Raw genomic sequence first — 17859 nt, 5'->3', positions numbered from 1 at the left:
AGGATATTGCCCGGAGGCTCTCACCTCAGATAAAAATAATATATAGACTCTCTTCCTTTATGGAGGCTTCAGTCAGCATATTGGTAAATCCTTGATGTATACTTGTGTTGTTGTCTTGGCTTAATGTCAGATAACAGCTAGACGCTGGACATCCTGTTGGACGTTGATACCTCAAGTCAGGATACCCGTGAGTGAGTGTGACGTAATCTTGTCCAGTCAGTCCATGTGAAAGGGGCAGCTCAAGGTTGGGCGCACCTGTTGGAACGCATGGTGGAGTGCAGGGTGGAGTGCAGGGTGGAGATGGCGAGGCCTGCGTCGAAGCATTTTGCACACGTGATCGTGTGCTTCGCTAGGACGTATGCCGTTCAGTATCCCAATTAGCATCACTTTGGTCAGAACTTCATTTTAGGACCATCTTGTGGTGACAGATCATTTTGTAATAATTAAAAAAATGTAAACATGGGAAATGAGGGCAAATTTATTGTATACAGCAAACTCAGTGGGCCAGATTCTGAAAGGACTTACGACGGCGCAGCGACATGTACGTCGTCGTAAGTCCTTATCCGACCCGTCGTATCTATGCGCCTGATTCTTAGAATCAGTTACGCATAGATATCCATTAGATCCGACAGGCGTAAGTCTCTTACGCTGTCGGATCTTAACTGCATTTTTTTGTTGACCGATAGGTGGCGCTTCCGTCTAATTCCGTGTCGAGTATGCAAATTCCCGAACGTACGCGTGGCCGACGCAGTAAAGTTACAACGTTTCCGTTAGGCTTTTCCCGGCGTATAGTTGCCCCTGCTATATGAGGCATAAGTGCGGCGTACCAATGTTAAGTATGGCCGTCGTTCCCGTGTCGAAATTTAAAAAAAGTTACATTGTTTGCGTAAGTCGTCCGTGAATGGGGCTGAACGTCATTTACGTTCACGTCGAAACCAATGACGTCCTTGCATCGTACTTTGGAGCAATGCACACTGGGAAATTCCGCAAAAATATCAATCACGTCGGGTCACAGTAGTTTTACATAAAACACGCCCCCCTGATCCAAATTTGAATTAGGCGGTCTTACGCCGGACGATTTACGCTACGCCGCCACAACTTTCGGAGCAAGTGCTTTGAGAATACAGCACTTGCCCGTCTAAGTTGCGGAGGCGTAACGTAAATCGGATACGCCGCTGACTGAGAATCTGGCCCAGTCTATTTATACATAAGTCAATGCAAATCCCGTATCTACGCAGGATAAGGTCGTGAGTTTGAGGCTTTAAAATAAGCATAAGGTTCATTTTTTTTTTAAGTTGTTTTATTTAGACATAGCCATTGTTTAATCCTTTAGGCTGCAAAGTAACCTAGCCTGAATGTCCAAGATGTTTCTTTCCTAATACTGTGTCATAGTCATCTCTACGGTCCATTAAGTTTAAGACGATCAAACCCTTAACTTTCAGATCGGTGGTTAGCCCACCATAACTTTGTAAGAGGTGTTTTGCTACGGGCATCTTCTTTTTGCTGAATACTTTTTAGGTGTTCACCCAATCTGACACGAAGATGACGTTTAGTTTTTCCTACATAAAGATTTTTGCATGGGCATTCCAAAATATAGAGGACGAGCATTGTAGCACAGCTAATAAACTGTTTGATCTCATATTCATGTTGTCTGTCAAAATTGGTGAAGACCTTTGAACGTTCAACATAGCTTCACATCCCACAATGCCCACAGGGGTACATTCCTGTCAACCTAGGTAGGTCTATAAGCCAGTTACTATTGAGTGTGCAAATGTGCTCTGATTGGACAAGTGCCTCATCAAGGTTCCTGGCACGTTTTGAAACCATATGAGGTCTAGAGCCCACAATGGCCTCCATGCCATTCAAAACGAATATTCCATTCTTTGCATCTTCTGCTGCACTTAGTTTTGGCGCACCTTGCTTCTCTTCAATTGTTCTTCCAGAGACTGCTTCGTTCTCAAGGGAGCTGCCACTAATGCTGCATACTTATACTCCCTGGACTTTACAGACTTTTAGTTGTCATATTAGTGTGTTTTGGTGCCATCTCGTGCGCCATTCTGTTTTGTCTTGTCTAGGAAAAAATGAGCAACAAGCCCCACTGCAAGGGGAATTTTTTTAGTTCCCCAAAGTTCAGCTTTAATTTGTGCCTAGAGATCGGTTTTAGGAAATGATGTACGAGACCACAATACATTCCTAATACCGTATTTTCCGACGTATGAGACAACCTTTTGTACTTAAAAATATCCCCCAAAAGTCGGGGGTCGCCTTATACGCCGGTACGTGTAATGCAGAGTCAGTCAGATTGCGAGCGTCTATTGTTCAAAAGCCGCGCCTCCTTCTCGTCCTGTTCCGTGATAGGTGGAACACTCAGTTTGCCAGCAGAGCCTGTGTTGAGTGTTCCGCCTATCACGGAGGTCCTCTCATCCTTAGCCTCGGACGAGAGGACCTCCATGATAGGCGGAACACTGAACACAGGCTCTGCTGGGAAACTGAGTGTTCCACCTATCGCGGACCCGGACGAGGAGGCGGTGCGGCTTTTGAACAATGGACGCCCCAAACTCTGACTCTGCATTATAGGGATAAGGCATGAAGATCTGGAGATCAGCACAGGGAGGTAGGCAATGGGCACAGTGAGGTGTGCAATGAGCACAGTGAGGCATGCAATGAGCACAGTGGGGTGTGTCAGAAGGGGGTCATCTTATACGGCGAGTATATCCCGAAACCAAATTTTTTGCTGGAAAAATAGGGGGTCATCTTATACGCCCAGTCGCCTTATACGCCGGAAAATACGGTAATAAAAAGGTTGATTGCTGCCCAAATTATAAAGATAAGATCGAACATGGGACCCACTTTACAGATTATGGAGTTATAACATTTGTTAATTCGTCCAATGGACGGGATACCTTCAAAGCTATAGGGAATCAATGCATAAACAACAGTGATGAGACAAAGGAATGTCTCCAAAAAGATAGCAGTTATGAGGATCAACCACGGTGTATCAAAAACGTATTAGAATTTTTTTCTCAGTTGCCCAAAGTTCAGCTTTAATTTGTGCCTAGAGATCGGTTTTAGGAAATGATGTACGAGACCACAATACATTCCTAATAATAAAAAGGTTGATTGCTGCACAAGCACTTCATTTGAATGTATTGTTGGCTGTAAATTGCTGTGTAATATGCTGAATCTTAGATTAGAAGAGTGATAGGAAGTCATTATAACAAGATGTGTCTAACATGGAATATAGACCATGTGTGTCTGCTCACAGACGTGACACGTTAACCTCTGGGCTCCCAGTAAGTCTGCAATACATTCCATTACTATGACACAGTGATGAGGTTGAGCTGTAACAAGATCACTGCACATAGAGAATAAGACCCCCTCCCTTCGTATTAGGCCCCCTTACTCCCTGCAAAGGAAACAGAAAAACATTCCTTTGCAGACCCCCTGCAAAATCTGCTTTCATTTGGATGCCTGAATTCAATCAGATTGGTAAAAAGAGCACTGGCATGTGCAGCAGTTCACAAATCAGAGAAAGGAATGCGTTTCAGAGTTCTTCAGTATGTGAATAAAGTAACACATGACAGATTCCGTTTCATTCTGTGAGTGTAGTAAAATCATCGTCCCTTTTAGTCCTTGGCTAGCAAATATTGTTGCTTTTTTTCCTATGTGCTAAAAAAACTTAAAGATGCATGCAAACCCAAAATCTTATTTTTCAGTCTGTTTGGCAGGATGTCTAATGGTATGCAGTTTTTATTAAGGAAATCATTTTTTGCTCATCTGTTGGTAGAGATCCTGCCTAGAGTTGCCACCTCATCCCTTTAAAACAGAACACATATAAATTACACAGGTTCTGAGGAAAATTTAATGCAAATAAGGCACCAAGTGAGTTTAATTACCTCCTTAATCAGCCACAGAACCTGTGTAATTAATATGCGTTCTGTTTTAAAGGGATGAGTTGGCAACCCTAATTCCTGCCAGTAACAGCATTTCCTGTTGCAGGCTGGCCATATATTATACAATTTTCCTTTTCAAATTTTTCTTATTCAAATTCCTTTAGATTTACCTTCAACTATGTAGGACAAGGGCATGCTTGATACCATACAAATTGAAAGTGTTTAGGTTTGAGCTCATATTCTGTGGTTTTGGTAAATCTAAAGGAAAATTGTATAATGTATGGCCAGCCTAAGCCATTGCCTCGACTCAGGAGAAACATTGTCAGCCTGGCCTGTGCTTTTTAGCTGTCAATAAAGGCCCAGATTCAAAGAGAATTGCGCTTTTTTTTGCGGAGGCGCAGGGCAACGATTTTGCCCTGCGCCGCCGCAAATTTGCTCCGCTGTCCTTGATTCGTGGAGCAGTAGCTCCATAAATTGCGAGGGCGCGCTGGCAAAATTGCCCGGCGCTAGAGCATGCAATTTAAATGATCCCGTAGGGGGCGGGAATCATTTAAATTAGGCGCACTCCCACGCCGAGCGTAGAGCGCATGCTCCGTCGGGAAACTTTCCCGACGTGCATTGCGGCAAATGACGTCGCAAGGAGGTAATTTGCTTCAGAGTGAACGTGAATGGCGTCCAGCACCATTCACGAATCACTTACGCAAACGACGTAACATTCAAATATCGCGACACGGGAACGACGGGTATCCTTTAGCATTGGCTGCCCCTACTATTAGAAGGGGCAGCCTTACGCTAAAGACGCTGTACGGAAACAACGTAACTTGCGTACGCAGGGCTCGCGCAACATTGTGAATCGGTGTTAGTATGCAATTTGCATACTATACACTGAGCACAATGGGAGCGCCCCCTAGCGGGCATCGCAAGAATGCAGCCTAAAATATGCGTGGAATAAGAGCCTTATGCCACGCAGATTTTAGGCTGCAGTCGGCGTTACGATGTTCCTAAATCAGGAGCATTCGTAACGCCGGAGCAAGTCAGCAATTGCGCTGCGTAACTATGGTTACGCAGGCGCAATTGCTCTCTGAATCCGGGCCACAGTCTGCTGGAAGCATATGCAGTCCTAACAGGCAGTGCAAAAGCCAAACAAAAGAAGACACACAACAGGCTGACAACATTGCTGCTACTTGGTAGCTGGTTAGTGTGGTCCCTTTGCAACAGAAAACACTGTTACTGGCAGGATGATGGGGTGGGAAATCGTTTTACATGAGATAAAATAAAGGCTAATTCCAAGTTTCTGGCATTGTTGTATAGTACAACCATAATTAGAATGCAACATAAAGCAGGGTGCCATTTCATAGCCCCCCATCCTCAAACAGTGCCCTCCACCCCTTGTTTACATGAACACAGGGTGCGTCTCCCCACGGGCTTCCATTGACTTCCTTATTCCAGCCGCACAGCCCCATCATATATTCACAGACCCATACACTAGGGTGACCAGACATCTCCGGTTTCCGGGGACAGTCCCCGAATTGAGTACACTGTCCCCGGTTTTGTCCCCGGATTGGATTTGAACAGGGGCTGAGGCAATTTCAAAGACAGTCAATGCTCCGCCTCTCCTACTAGCTTGGGGGGGGGGGGGGTGTATTTTTTTTTCCATTATCTGTGCCCCTTTCTGACGATCATGTGCTGGTCAGAGCAGAGGGAATATTTCTTCAGTTTTGGGTGCATGCCCATTCAGCTCCACTCGCATGTTCTTCTGCCTTGGCTCAAGTCCTGACCAGCCGCCTTCCTGCCTATCTCCTTGCCTTCCCTGGCAGAGTGATCTTCCTCCGCTCCCCACCCAGTAGTAGCCGGGGCCCGGAGAGTGAGACTTGACTGGCTGTGAGGCAGGTGACGGATGCGACGGGCAGAGAGTCGCTGATTGACGCCATTAATAGTAGAAAAAATATGTCCCCGGATTTCATTAAAAAAATCTGGTCACCTTACCATACACCCAGATCTGTAAATGAAAGACTACAAGTCCCATCTGCCACTGTGACAGAGGGACTCATAGTTCTTGACAGGGCATGTGGTGACATACACATAGTATAGTGATTAAATCCTTCAGCTCCATAAGACCCATTTCACACTGAGGAGTTTTTCAGGCAGTTTAGCGCTAAAAATAGCGCCTAAATACCACCTGAAAAACTCCTGCCCAGCATTCTCAATGTAAAAGGCCGAGGGCTTTCACACTGAGGCGATGCGCTGGTGGGACAGAAAAAAATCTCCTGCAAGCAGCATCTTTGGAGCGGTGTGTATACCGCTCCTTCCCATTTGAAACAATGGGAAACTGCGGTAATACCGCCCGCAATGCGCCTCTGCAGAGGCGCATTGCGGGCAGTGTTAACCCTTTTTCGGCCGCTAGTGGGGGTTAATACCGCACCGCTAGTGGCCGAATCCCGCGGCAATTCCGATGGTATAGCACTGCTATTTCTAGCGGCGCTATACCGCCACCGCACCTCTCGCCCCAGTGTGAAAGGGGCCTAACTTAAGGCCTGTACCTCTGCACAGATCTGGAACTGGAGAGATAGGCCCGGATTCAGAAAGAATTTACGTCGGCGTATCTATTGATACGCCGCGTAAATTCTAGCATGCGCCGGCGTATCTTCTTTCTGTATTCAGAAAGCAATATACGCCGAAATTTGGCTAAGATACGACTGACGTAAGTCTCTTACGCCGTCGTATCTTAGTTGCATATTTACGCTGGCCGCTAGGTGGCGCTTCCGGAGATTTACGCGTAGAATATGCAAATTAGGTAGATACGCCGATTCAGAAACGTACGTCCCCGGATTGGATTTGAACAGGGGCTGGGGCAATTTCAAAGACAGTCAATGCTCCGCCTCTCCTACTAGCTTGGGGGGGGGGGGGGGTGTATTTTTTTCCATTATCTGTGCCCCTTTATGACGATCATGTGCTGGTCAGAGCGGAGGAAATATTTCTTCAGTTTCGGCTGAAGAATCTGTAAGATTAGATGTCCAGCACATCCCCTCCCCTTTACATTAGATGTAAAGAGCCACCCCACCATCAGAAGTTGAGTCCCCCTTACATAACAGTGCACCCCCTTTCCTTATACTGCTGCTGGGAAGAAGCTGGGTGCATTGCTTGAAAGCAGAAAGTAAGAACCAGAGGAGGGCTGGATCTGCAGGAGAGGTGCAAGGGCCACATAAAAAAGGCCTGGAGGGCCGGATTCGGCCCGCGGGCCTGGTGTTTGACACCTGTGCGTTAGAGCTTAGTAAATGAGGCAAAGGTTCACTTTGCAAAGAATACCCAATGACATGCAAGGAAAATTAAAAAAAAAGCATTTTTGCTTGCAAATGATTGGATGATGGAAGTCAGCAGAGCTTCTGCTCATTTACTAAGCTCTATAGCAACTGCTCTTGCAGAGTGCAACTACAGTCTATTTGCCTTTAGTAAATCAACCCCTCTATCTTATGGGATTTCAATTTTCAGCACTCATGCCGCGTACACACGATAATTTTTCGACATGAAAGCAAACGTCGTTTTTCAGCATGTCCAAAAAACGAAGTTTTTCCAACTTCATCATTAAAAACGACATTGCCCACACACCATCGTTTAAAAAAAATGATGAACAAAGCGCGGTGACGTACAACACGTACAACGGCACTCTAAAGGGGAAGTTCTATTCGCCTTGGGGCTGCTTTAGCTGATTCCTTGTTAGTAAAAGACGAAACAGACTTTTCTGTCTGTTACAGCATGATGAATCTGCTTACTCCATTACGAACGGTAGTTTTACCAGAACGTGCGCTCCCGTCTCATAACTTGCTTCTGAGCATGCGTGGGTTTAAAACGTTGTTTTAGCCCACACACGATCATTTTTTACAAACCGAAAAGCGACATTTTTTAAAACGACGTTAAGAAATGCAGCATGTTCGAATTTTTTTTGTCGTTTTTCAGCTCACACACGATGATTTTAAATTACGTTTTTAAAAACGACGTTTTCTTTAATGCCGAAAAATGATCGTGTGTACGCGGCATTAAAGCTGAACCCCAGGTACGATCTTAATTGCATAATTGGATTGGTCCAGCTTGGAGCAATGTAAGCAGAGCTTTTTTTCTCAGAAAATAGGTGCAGGAACTCAACCATGACTCCGTTCAGATTTCACAAACAGTAGAAGGGTCTTAAAGAGGCATTAACTACCAGGATTGCATTACATACAGAGTGCAGAGCTGTCACTTGTAAACACAGAAACCGGACTTCTGTGTTTACAAGTGATTGTGGTGAGCAGGCAACAAAGGGTCTGAGCCAGAGGTGGTGGAACTGAGTTCCCCCAAGTTCCCCCTGAAAAAAAATCCCTGAATGTAAGTATACATAATTCATATCTGATGGAGCTCTGGGGAAGTTGGAAATCACTGTAGTAGTCACCGCTATTAGGCTTCATTTCCATGGACGTTTTTACAGCCACTTTCTTTAGCCTTTTTTACAGCTTAAAAACGCCTGTCCATGTTTTTTTTTTTTTTTTTTTTTTTTTTTTGAGCTGGAGCTCAAAAACTCAGCTGTAGCGTTTTTGAGCGTTTTCGCGCGTTTTTGAGCGTTTTTTAACGTCTGGCGTTTTTACAGCTCTACTCTGGAGCTTCAGAACGCCCTGGTCCTGCGTTTTTTTTTTACAGCTCAAAAACGCCTATGCCATTTGCAGCTCAAAAACGCCTATGTGGGCATGATGCCATAGAATAACATGGACAGGCGTTTTTAAGCTGTAAAAAACGCTCAGAAAAGTGGCTGTAAAAACGTCAGTGGAAATGAAGCCTTACAGTGATAGATGCAATCTCCCAGGTCCTATGTCTACACACTGACCACAGGGGTCGTTTGCTCAGCACCACCATTCACAGAATGCTTTGTATTTTGTCAATGAATACAAGACATTATCTGATTGGATAAAGTTGAAATCAAGTTTTGGGAGACAGCTAATTAACCTATCAGTACTGTATGCTTTGGATTGTGAAAAAAAAACTGGACCCTCAGTAAAAATAAAAACATACAAACTTCACACAGATAGGGTCCCTGAAGGAAATAAAACCCAGAACTCCAGTTAAAAATGCAATCACCTCACAGTACTAAACATGATTGTGAAGTGGTGCTAGGAGCTGTGATGTGCAGGAAGGATGACCACTGTTATGCTGGTTTCTAGTCATCATAACAAGGGTGGACATCCCGCTTGTGCAGACTGTAGGGGCCCTCTGGGACTAAGTGGCCCATTGTTACTAGATGTCAGTCAGATGGGTGCTGGGGTTGCTCCAACTGTCATATATATTTGGACACGGCTTACTTCTATCAACCTGTTAATTGAGACCCAAGTCTATTTACTTGACCAGAAGTGTGGGCCCTAAAATTGGTTTTGCATAGGGACCTCTTGGTTGCTCTATCACGGTCTATGACCTTCTTATCCCAAATTCACCTTCTTCTGGTCAGCCATGGATGGGACCATTGTAAAGCAAGGGGTTGTCGCTGTGTTGGTTTTGTCACTTGATATCCGGGACTAATGTCAGTAATCTTCCTAATTGGTTCAACAGATTTTGGGTATTAGTAACACATCAACTATGGCACTATACTGAAAATCAGAACAGCATGTCACCCGAAAAAAAAAACCTATTCTAATGGCCATGGTTTTGGAATGGAAAGTCCAACAAATTCATATAGGCTTCATGGCGCAGGTATCTACAAACTTGTAATTATATAGTGTTGCATATCAGTGACTTTACAGATAAACTTTTATTGTTTGAATTTATGCTCAGAGACTACAGACTCAGGGGCAGATTCACAAAAGAGATACGACGGCGTATCTCCTGATACGCCGTCGTATCTCTGAGATACGATTGTCGTATCTATGCGGCTGATTCATAGAATCAGGTTACGCATAGATCTCCCTAAGATCCGACAGGTGTAATTGACTAACACCGTCGGATCTTAGGCTGCAATTCTAGGCCGGCCGCTAGGTGGCGATTTCATTGCGGACGGCGTAGAATATGCAAATGACTAGTTACGCCGATTCACGAATGTACGCTGTAAGTCGCTGTAACTTTTACGTTGTTTCCGTCGAGATACGCGTCGTAAAGATAATCATGCCCCCTAGGTGGTCTAGCCAATGTTAAGTATGACCGTCGTTCCCGCGTCGAAATTTGAAAATTCACGTCGTTTGCGTAAGTCGTCCGTGAATGGCGCTGGACGCCATTTACGTTAACGTCGAAACCAATGACGTCCTTGCGACGTCATTTAGCGCAATGCACGTCGGGTAATTTTAGGGACGGAGCATGCGCAGTATGTTCGGCGCGGGAACGCGCCTAATTTAAATGGTGCCCGCCCCATTTGAATTAGGCGGGCTTGCGCCGGGCGGATTTACGCTACGCCGCCGCAAGTTAACAGGCAAGTGCTTTGTGAATCAAGCACTTACGCTGTAAACTTGCGGCGGTGTAACATAAATGGAATACGTTACGCCGCCGCAGCGCAGCCGGATTCTATGTGAATATGCCCCATAGTTCACAAAGCTAACACACTAACATAAGGATCTTTATTTTCAAAAAAGTTACATGTTCTTTTTTTTTTGCTGAGTCCAATGCGCCCAGAAGTCCAATGCGCTCAAGCGCCCAGAAGCGATTCAGTTCGCATGTGCCGCGCTATATAAGTTTTTTCATTCAATGCAATTTGGGAATCCAAGTCACCTGGCTAAATTAGAGGTCTTTATATGTACTGTCTAATACGTGATCTTAATAAACCTAATTGTTTAAAATAAAATAAGAGGTCTTTATCTTTGTGTTGGGCTGAATTCACACTTCGGCTGAGTGGTCATTTTGAAGGCTTTTTTTGTACTTTTTTTTTTTTGGTCTCTGAGGCTTGAGCATTTGTTTTTTAAATTATTTTAGCCAATGGAAAGCTAATTACTGGAAAAGATAGGGATGTGCATTGAGTTTTCACATATTTTGTTGCGCTTTTTTTTAGGCACTCCCATTGAAGTCTATTGGGGCACAAAAGAAGCTTGTGTACTACAATCCTTAAAGCGATTGTAAAGAAAAAAAAAAACATCTCTATACTTACCTGCTCTGTGCAATGGAATTGCATCAATTGCAGCCTCATTGTGACCATCAAACGCAGCTACTGTGCCCATCAATTGTCACCACTGTGCCCATCAAACGCAGCCACTGTGTCCATCAATTGTCACCACAGTGCCCGTCAATTGTCGCCACTGTGCCATCAATTGTCGCCACTGTGCCATCAAACACAGCCACTGTGCCCATCAATTGTCGCCACTGTGCCATCAAACGCAGCCACTGTGTCCATCAATTGTCGCCACTGTGCCCATCAATTGTCGCCACTGTGCCATCAAACGCAGCCACTGTGTCCATCAATTGTCGCCACTGTGCCCATCAATTTTCACCACTGTGCCATAAAACACAGCCACTGTGCCCATCAATTGTCGCCACCGTGCCACCAAACGCAGCCACTGTGTCCATCAATTGTCGCCACTGTGCCCATCAATTTTCACCACTGTGCCATAAAACACAGCCATGGTGCCCATCAATTGACAGCCACTGTGCCATGCCATCAATTGTCGCCACTGTGCCATCAAACAGCAGTCACTGTGCCATGCCATCAAACGCAGCCACTGTGCCATGCCATTAAACGCAGTCACTGTGCCATGCCATCAAACGCAACCACTGTGCCATGCCATCAAACGCAGCCACTGTGCTGTGCCATCAATTGTCGCCACTGTGCCCATCAATTGTCGCCACTGTGCCCATTAATTATCACCACAGTGCCCATCAATTGCCGCCAGTTTGCCCCCTCAAAAACCGCCAGATTGCTCCCCCTTTCCTCGTCACCCAGCACTTATGTTTCTCGGGTCAGCCATCCTCCCTCCACGCTCCCTAGATGTCTTCTCCCGGGTCCCGCCCTCAATGTCGCTTCAGCCAATCAGGTTACCGGTAACCAGACCCGATGAACCTGATTGGTTGAGACGCATGTCAGTGTTAACCAGGGAACGCACAGCATGTGCGTCCCCTGGTTAACTATTTGGAAGCCGATTAGAACCGATGGCTCTGATAGACACTTCCAAAATCTAACAAACTGCTGTTATTCCGATGGCCGGCGCTCACCAGGGGGCCGGCCATCTGAATAGTGGGCGGCAGCGGCGCCGGCGATAATACATAAATTCATTCAATGCATGAATCTATGTATTGTAGACTTGAGTGATGGCGCAGGGGAGAGAGGGGGTGGCGCTCCTGCACCCACTATGGATGCACCGTTGTTGGGCTCAAGTAAGAATAACCACTTTAAGCTTCAAGCAAGACTATGCAGGTATTAAAAGTTACCACTGAAAATAATGGGATTTTGGCAAGCTACAAAATACTTAGGTGTGAATGAAGCCTTAAAGGGTCACTAAAGGAAAAAAATGTTTTTGCTGAAATGACTGTTTACAGGGTATAGAGACATAAAAGTTAACTGATTCCTTTTAAAAATGATTACAAATAGATAAAAATCAATCATATAATGTGCCTGCAGGTTAGTTTCACTTTTAAACTGGTTTCATGTTCCTGTGAACTAAAGAGACTCACAGAACAAAAACAAACAGATCCAGGGCAGTGTTTTGTTTTTAAAATGAATCTGATTGGTTCTGTTAAGTTTTAGACACACAGTAATGACAGCTTAGACCACAGTGAAAAGCTCCCAGTACCATGGTTATAAGGAAACAGACAACCAGAAAGTGTGGAGATCACAGCAGAATTACAGCTACTTCAAAGCAAAAACGAACAATAAGGACACGAAACCAGTACTGCAGTAAGGTAAAGGAAGCTATTTAGTAAAAAAAAAAAAAAAACCTTTAGTGACCCTTTAAAGTGGTATTAAACCCAAAGGCAAACCTTTATTATATTGCAGTTTACCAATACTTAGATGTGACGGCTGCATTAGCTTCCTTTTTAGGTTTTCTTTCTTCTATTTGGTGATCCAGCCAGCAAGTCTGTTGCTTTTAAAAAGCACAATCTCTCCAACAGAATGTATCATGTTTACATGGCTGAAACAAACCACTTAAGGGGTGATTACAAGATCAGCTTTTATTTATTCCTGTAAAAACCTTCATCCAAAAAAGAGAGAAAAAAAAAAAAACGGTTTGCTGTAACTGATTATAAAGTGTGAGCTGGAGTTTGGCTTTACTTTGTTAGTGTATCTAAATCTGCTAATACCTTCACCACTACCCTCCCCCCAGACTGACGATGCTGCTGTCTGCTTTGCCACCTGCGTTTATTCATACAGAGTGATGTCTGTAATACAAGAGGTGTGTTACTGGCTTAGATCACCAGGTGAAAACAGAGGGGAAAAGCCAAAGAAAATAAAACAAATGCAGCCACCACATCTAAGAATGGTAAGCTGCAATATAATGTATTTTTGGTTTTGGGTTTAATACCGCTTCAAAGCTTTGTGAATTGAGCCACATATAGATTTCTGTGTGTTTATATTTGCATTGCTAGTTTAACGTTTCGCGTCTTTAACCAAGTGTGCCTACAGAACACCTCCCCCTATGTAATGAAAATGAGGAGGGGAGGGGATGTTTGTAGCCAATATTAGCAGAACAACCTTGGGTGACAACGTTGCTCCTCCAAATACAGCAAGTGAGCGTTGTCACCCTTCTGCCATATATGCAAAGCATTGCATCCGCGGCATGGGTACAGCCCTGAGCACCTGCATTGCTTTGTTTAGGTGGACAGTATGGGGGCAGTAAAATCGCAGCTTAACTGCCTGCTTTTACCGCCGTCCGGCCACCCTTTTAAATGGTCGCTTAACCACTTCCCGACCGCCGCATGTACATTTACGTCGGCAGAATGGCACGGACAGGCACATCAACGTACCTGTACGTGCCTGCCTAGACGTGGGTCGGGGGTCCGATTGGGACCCCCCCCCCGCCACATGCAACGGTCGGATTCCCGCGGGGAGCGATCCAGGACGACGGCGCGGCTATTCGTTTATAGCCGCTCCGTCGCAATCGCTCCCCGTGCTTCACTGTGGCGGCGTATCGATTGAGTGATCCCTTTTATAGGGAGACTCGATCGATGATGTCAGTCCTACAGCCACACCCCCCTACAGTTGTAAACACACACTAAGTGTACACTAACTCCTACAGCGCCCCCTGTGGTTAACTCCCAAACTGCAACTGTCATTTTCACAATAAACAATGCAATTTAAATGCATTTTTTGCTGTGAAAATGACAATGGTCCCAAAAATGTGTCAAAATTGTCCGAAGTGTCCGCCATAATGTCGCAGTCACGAAAAAAATCGCTGATCGCCGCCATTAGTAGTAAAAATTTTTTTTTTTATAAAACTGCAATAAAACTATCCCCTATTTTGTAAACGCTATAAATTTTGCGCAAACCAATCGATAAACGCTTATTGCAATTTTTTTTTACCAAAAATAGGTAGAAGAATACGTATCTGCCTAAACTGAGGAAAACATTTTTTTTTAGATATGTTTTTGGGGGATATTTATTATAGCAAAAAGTAAAAAATATAGCATTTTTTTTCAAAATTGTCGCTCTATTTTTGTTTATAGCGCAAAAAATAAAAACCTCAGAGGTGATCAAATACCACCAAAAGAAAGCTCTATTTGTGGGGGAAAAAGGACGGCAATTTTGTTTGGGAGCCACGTCGCACGACCGCGCAATTGTCTGTTAAAGCGACGCAGTGCCGAATTGTAAAAACCCCTTGGGTCATTTAGCAGCATATTGGTCCGGTCCTTAAGTGGTTAAAGTCTTGGAAAACAGATTTTTTTTTTATTTAAATCAAGTTGCCATATAAAAAAAAAAGGGCCAATGCTGTACAAACAATACAATTACAAACAGTTACAATTCAATGGACTGCTTATTAAAGTTTAATGTACATTTTTTCCCTGCAAAAAAGAAACATTTTTGTTTTGTATTTGTAACGGCAGCTATTACATTTTATCATGCAAAGGCAATTCTTTAAGAACGTTTTGTTGCTTACCGGCAGAAAGCAGAAGGAAGGCAATTGTCAGAGTCTCCCTGGAACATCTGTACATCATCCTGACTGCTGGAGTGTGTTGGCGTCCTCTGCAGGGACTGACCACTTATATGATACAATAGACTTGGAGCTGGTCACTCCCCCTGCACACATCCAGCCCATGTCACCCTGTACGGCATGCAGCAAACTTCCAGAACATGATTCTTCTTTAACTCACCATCTGAGATCTGCAGCCCTCATGCATCAAACTGAGCATTATTAATATGCAAACATACCAGGCAGCCCCTTTTGTCATTCCCTGTGGTACCCAATGACCTAAGATTTGGCTGATTGTTGCAGAGCAATGGGTGGGGGTGCTGGAGTTAACCAGCGTAAGAGTCACAGCTGGATAAAGAATTGTTTGCAGTAAAAAAAAAAAAAAAATTCCACATGCGTTTGTAGGTTCTTTCTGATAGTTTAGGTAAACAACAGCATTTTTAAACATAAACTTGTAAACCACAGTCTGAAAGCGGTTGTAAAAGGGACCATGTTTAAAGGGTCAGTCCACCCAAAATTGTTTTCCTAGTTAGATATGGAGTATGGTGGGCTTATTTCTTAACTCCAGTCTCCCTGCATCCATCACCCCAGAGGACCACTTGTGCCCTTGAGTCCCCGCTCCCACCCCAGAATTTGATGGTCAGTAAAGGGCCACCTATATCACTGGTCAGTGAGTCTCCCCGCCACCCCTGACATCTGTGATCAGCGAGGGGCTCCTGTCTCTGACAATGCTGGTCAGCTATTCTTCCCCTAACTTGACATCGGTGGTCAGCAAGGGGCCCCTACCCTGACATCAATGGTCTACGATTTGCACCCCCACCAGAAATCTCTGGTCAGAAGGGAGGTCCCTACTCCTTCACAAAGCTGGTTGGTGAATTGAACCCATTGCTGACATTGCTGGTCAACAAATCTGCCCTACTCCTGATGTCACTGATCAGCCTGCCCTCCCTGCCCCTGACATTAATAGTAAGAAAATTACCCTCACCCATGACATCACTGGTAAATGAATTTATTCTGACTCCGATTGTTGTGAAGCGACTTATCCCTTGTGAAACCTCTATGCCTGGCCTGTATAAGCAGATATAATCACGGAGGACAATCCTTATCAGATAGCTTGAACTCACCAATACCGATTCTATTCACAGAAGTTGCTTTAATCCAAAACATCAGAATACATCGGAACGTGTGGTACATCGGCATCACCCCCCTGGACTGCTTTGTTTCCCTGTTTGGATGGGTCGTCTGTATGTATCCTGCCAGGACATCGGATTTAAGGCTCTTTTTCACTGCAAAATTCTGAGTGTATAAGCATGTACAATTTTTTACAATAAAGGTTTTAAAGGTTTTACACCATCGAGGCCCCCCCTCTTCTTCTTTTTCTAACCCATAAAATATGATCGTTTATGCTTTGGACTAATGGAACGAGGTGATGATCCCCAATAGACGGTCTCCATCCAGCTCGTGGCTTCGTAATCTCTTTACCTTCATGCTACCTGGGGTCCGCTAAAATCAAGGGACTGCCGGGATCTGGTAAGCAGATTCATATGCTTTGTTGGTGGAGGATCCTAGCTATCTGGTTGTCACTCCGTATTGGTGGCTCATCTGATTATATATATCTTAAGGACTCTTTCTTCACTGGTGAATGGAGCATCTCACTTTGATCACTTGTGTGATCCAACATTTCAATCACTTCACACATAGACTCTTGTTCGAGGGTTTTATGCATGTTATATGATTATATGATGATTGTCAAGTTTTATTTGACCATATGATTCATTTTTGTTTTTATACTTTGGTCACATTAATTGTTTATAATGTTTAGCGCAACTTGTTTTTTTTTTCCATATTTGTATCACTGTTTAATGTCACACAGTAAGGTGCAGCTTTACATTTGCTTCACTATCTATCACTTTTTTACCCGTTACGGGTTCTTTCATTATTTTATTAGCGCAGTTTTTATTTCCCTTTTTTTCCAGAATACATCAGATGACAGGTTACAGCAGATGAACAGGTTGTAGTATTGTGCGGTAAAAAGATGATACTGTCTGTAGCTTAATATGCAGAATACATGTGCCCTTGTTACATGTGGCCTGCAAGCAGTCTCCATAGACAGGAAGTACCAAAACTTAGGAAGAAGGGTGGAGCATTACAAAGAAAGGAAGTGTGTCATAGATCAAACAAAAGAAATACAGAACTGTGCATTACCACAAAAGGTCACTAGATGGCAGCATGTAAACTAAACATAACACATAGAAAATGGTTGAGAAACAATATGTACTGTATATACTGTATATATAACAAATCTATGCCCACTGGGCAGCACAGAATTGTTTCCATGCCAGACATGGATCTCTTTCCCTAATATCACTGGTCAGTGAGTACCCACACCCCAGACATCGCTGATCAGCAAGGGGCCTCTTGGCCTAATATCGCTGGTCGATGAGCACCCCACCCTTGACATTGCTGGTCAGCAAGGGGCGTCTTCCCCTAATATGACTGGTCAGTGAGTACCCCACCCCTGACATCTCTGGTCAGCAAGGGGCCTCCATGCCTGACATCACTGGTCAGCAAGGGACCCTTGTCCTACACACGATATACATTCATTGACAAACAAACATTGGTTTGCCTACTCCAATTGGCATTTACTGACTTCCAAAAACACAGATGGATTTCCAGACATAACCCAACAGACAGACATAAACACTAGCAAGAAGCACATAGTCAGACACCCAAATTAATGTAGAATAGATGTGGATCACACACAGGGGTATGAGATGAGGCCTCCTGCAAAGAAGCATACATAGCTTCCAACTGTCCCTGGTTTCAGGGGACTGTCCCTGATTTCAAGCAATGTCCCTCATTCCTCCTCATTTGTCCATCATTTTGGTATGATCTATATATATGTATAT

The 17859-nt window shown here is 44.3% G+C and overlaps 1 protein-coding gene across 1 annotated transcript in view; it reads right to left on the bottom strand.

Moving 5' to 3' along the window:
* The window catches only part of LOC120932639 (hepatitis A virus cellular receptor 1 homolog), an 81769-nt gene extending 66619 nt beyond the window's left edge, over positions 1–15150 (bottom strand). The window contains exon 1 of the mRNA XM_040345167.1: positions 14918–15150. Coding sequence (XP_040201101.1) covers positions 14918–14975 — 58 coding nt within the window. The 5' untranslated portion in view covers positions 14976–15150. The remainder of the gene's footprint in view (positions 1–14917) is intronic.
* Positions 15151–17859: the final 2709 nt, after the last annotated feature.

This window comes from Rana temporaria, chromosome 3 (assembly GCF_905171775.1).
Source record: "Rana temporaria chromosome 3, aRanTem1.1, whole genome shotgun sequence".
In the NCBI taxonomy this organism is placed as follows: domain Eukaryota; kingdom Metazoa; phylum Chordata; class Amphibia; order Anura; family Ranidae; genus Rana; species Rana temporaria.
The sequence above is the reverse complement of the archived record's forward strand: the minus strand, read 5'-3'. Positions and strand labels throughout refer to the sequence as shown.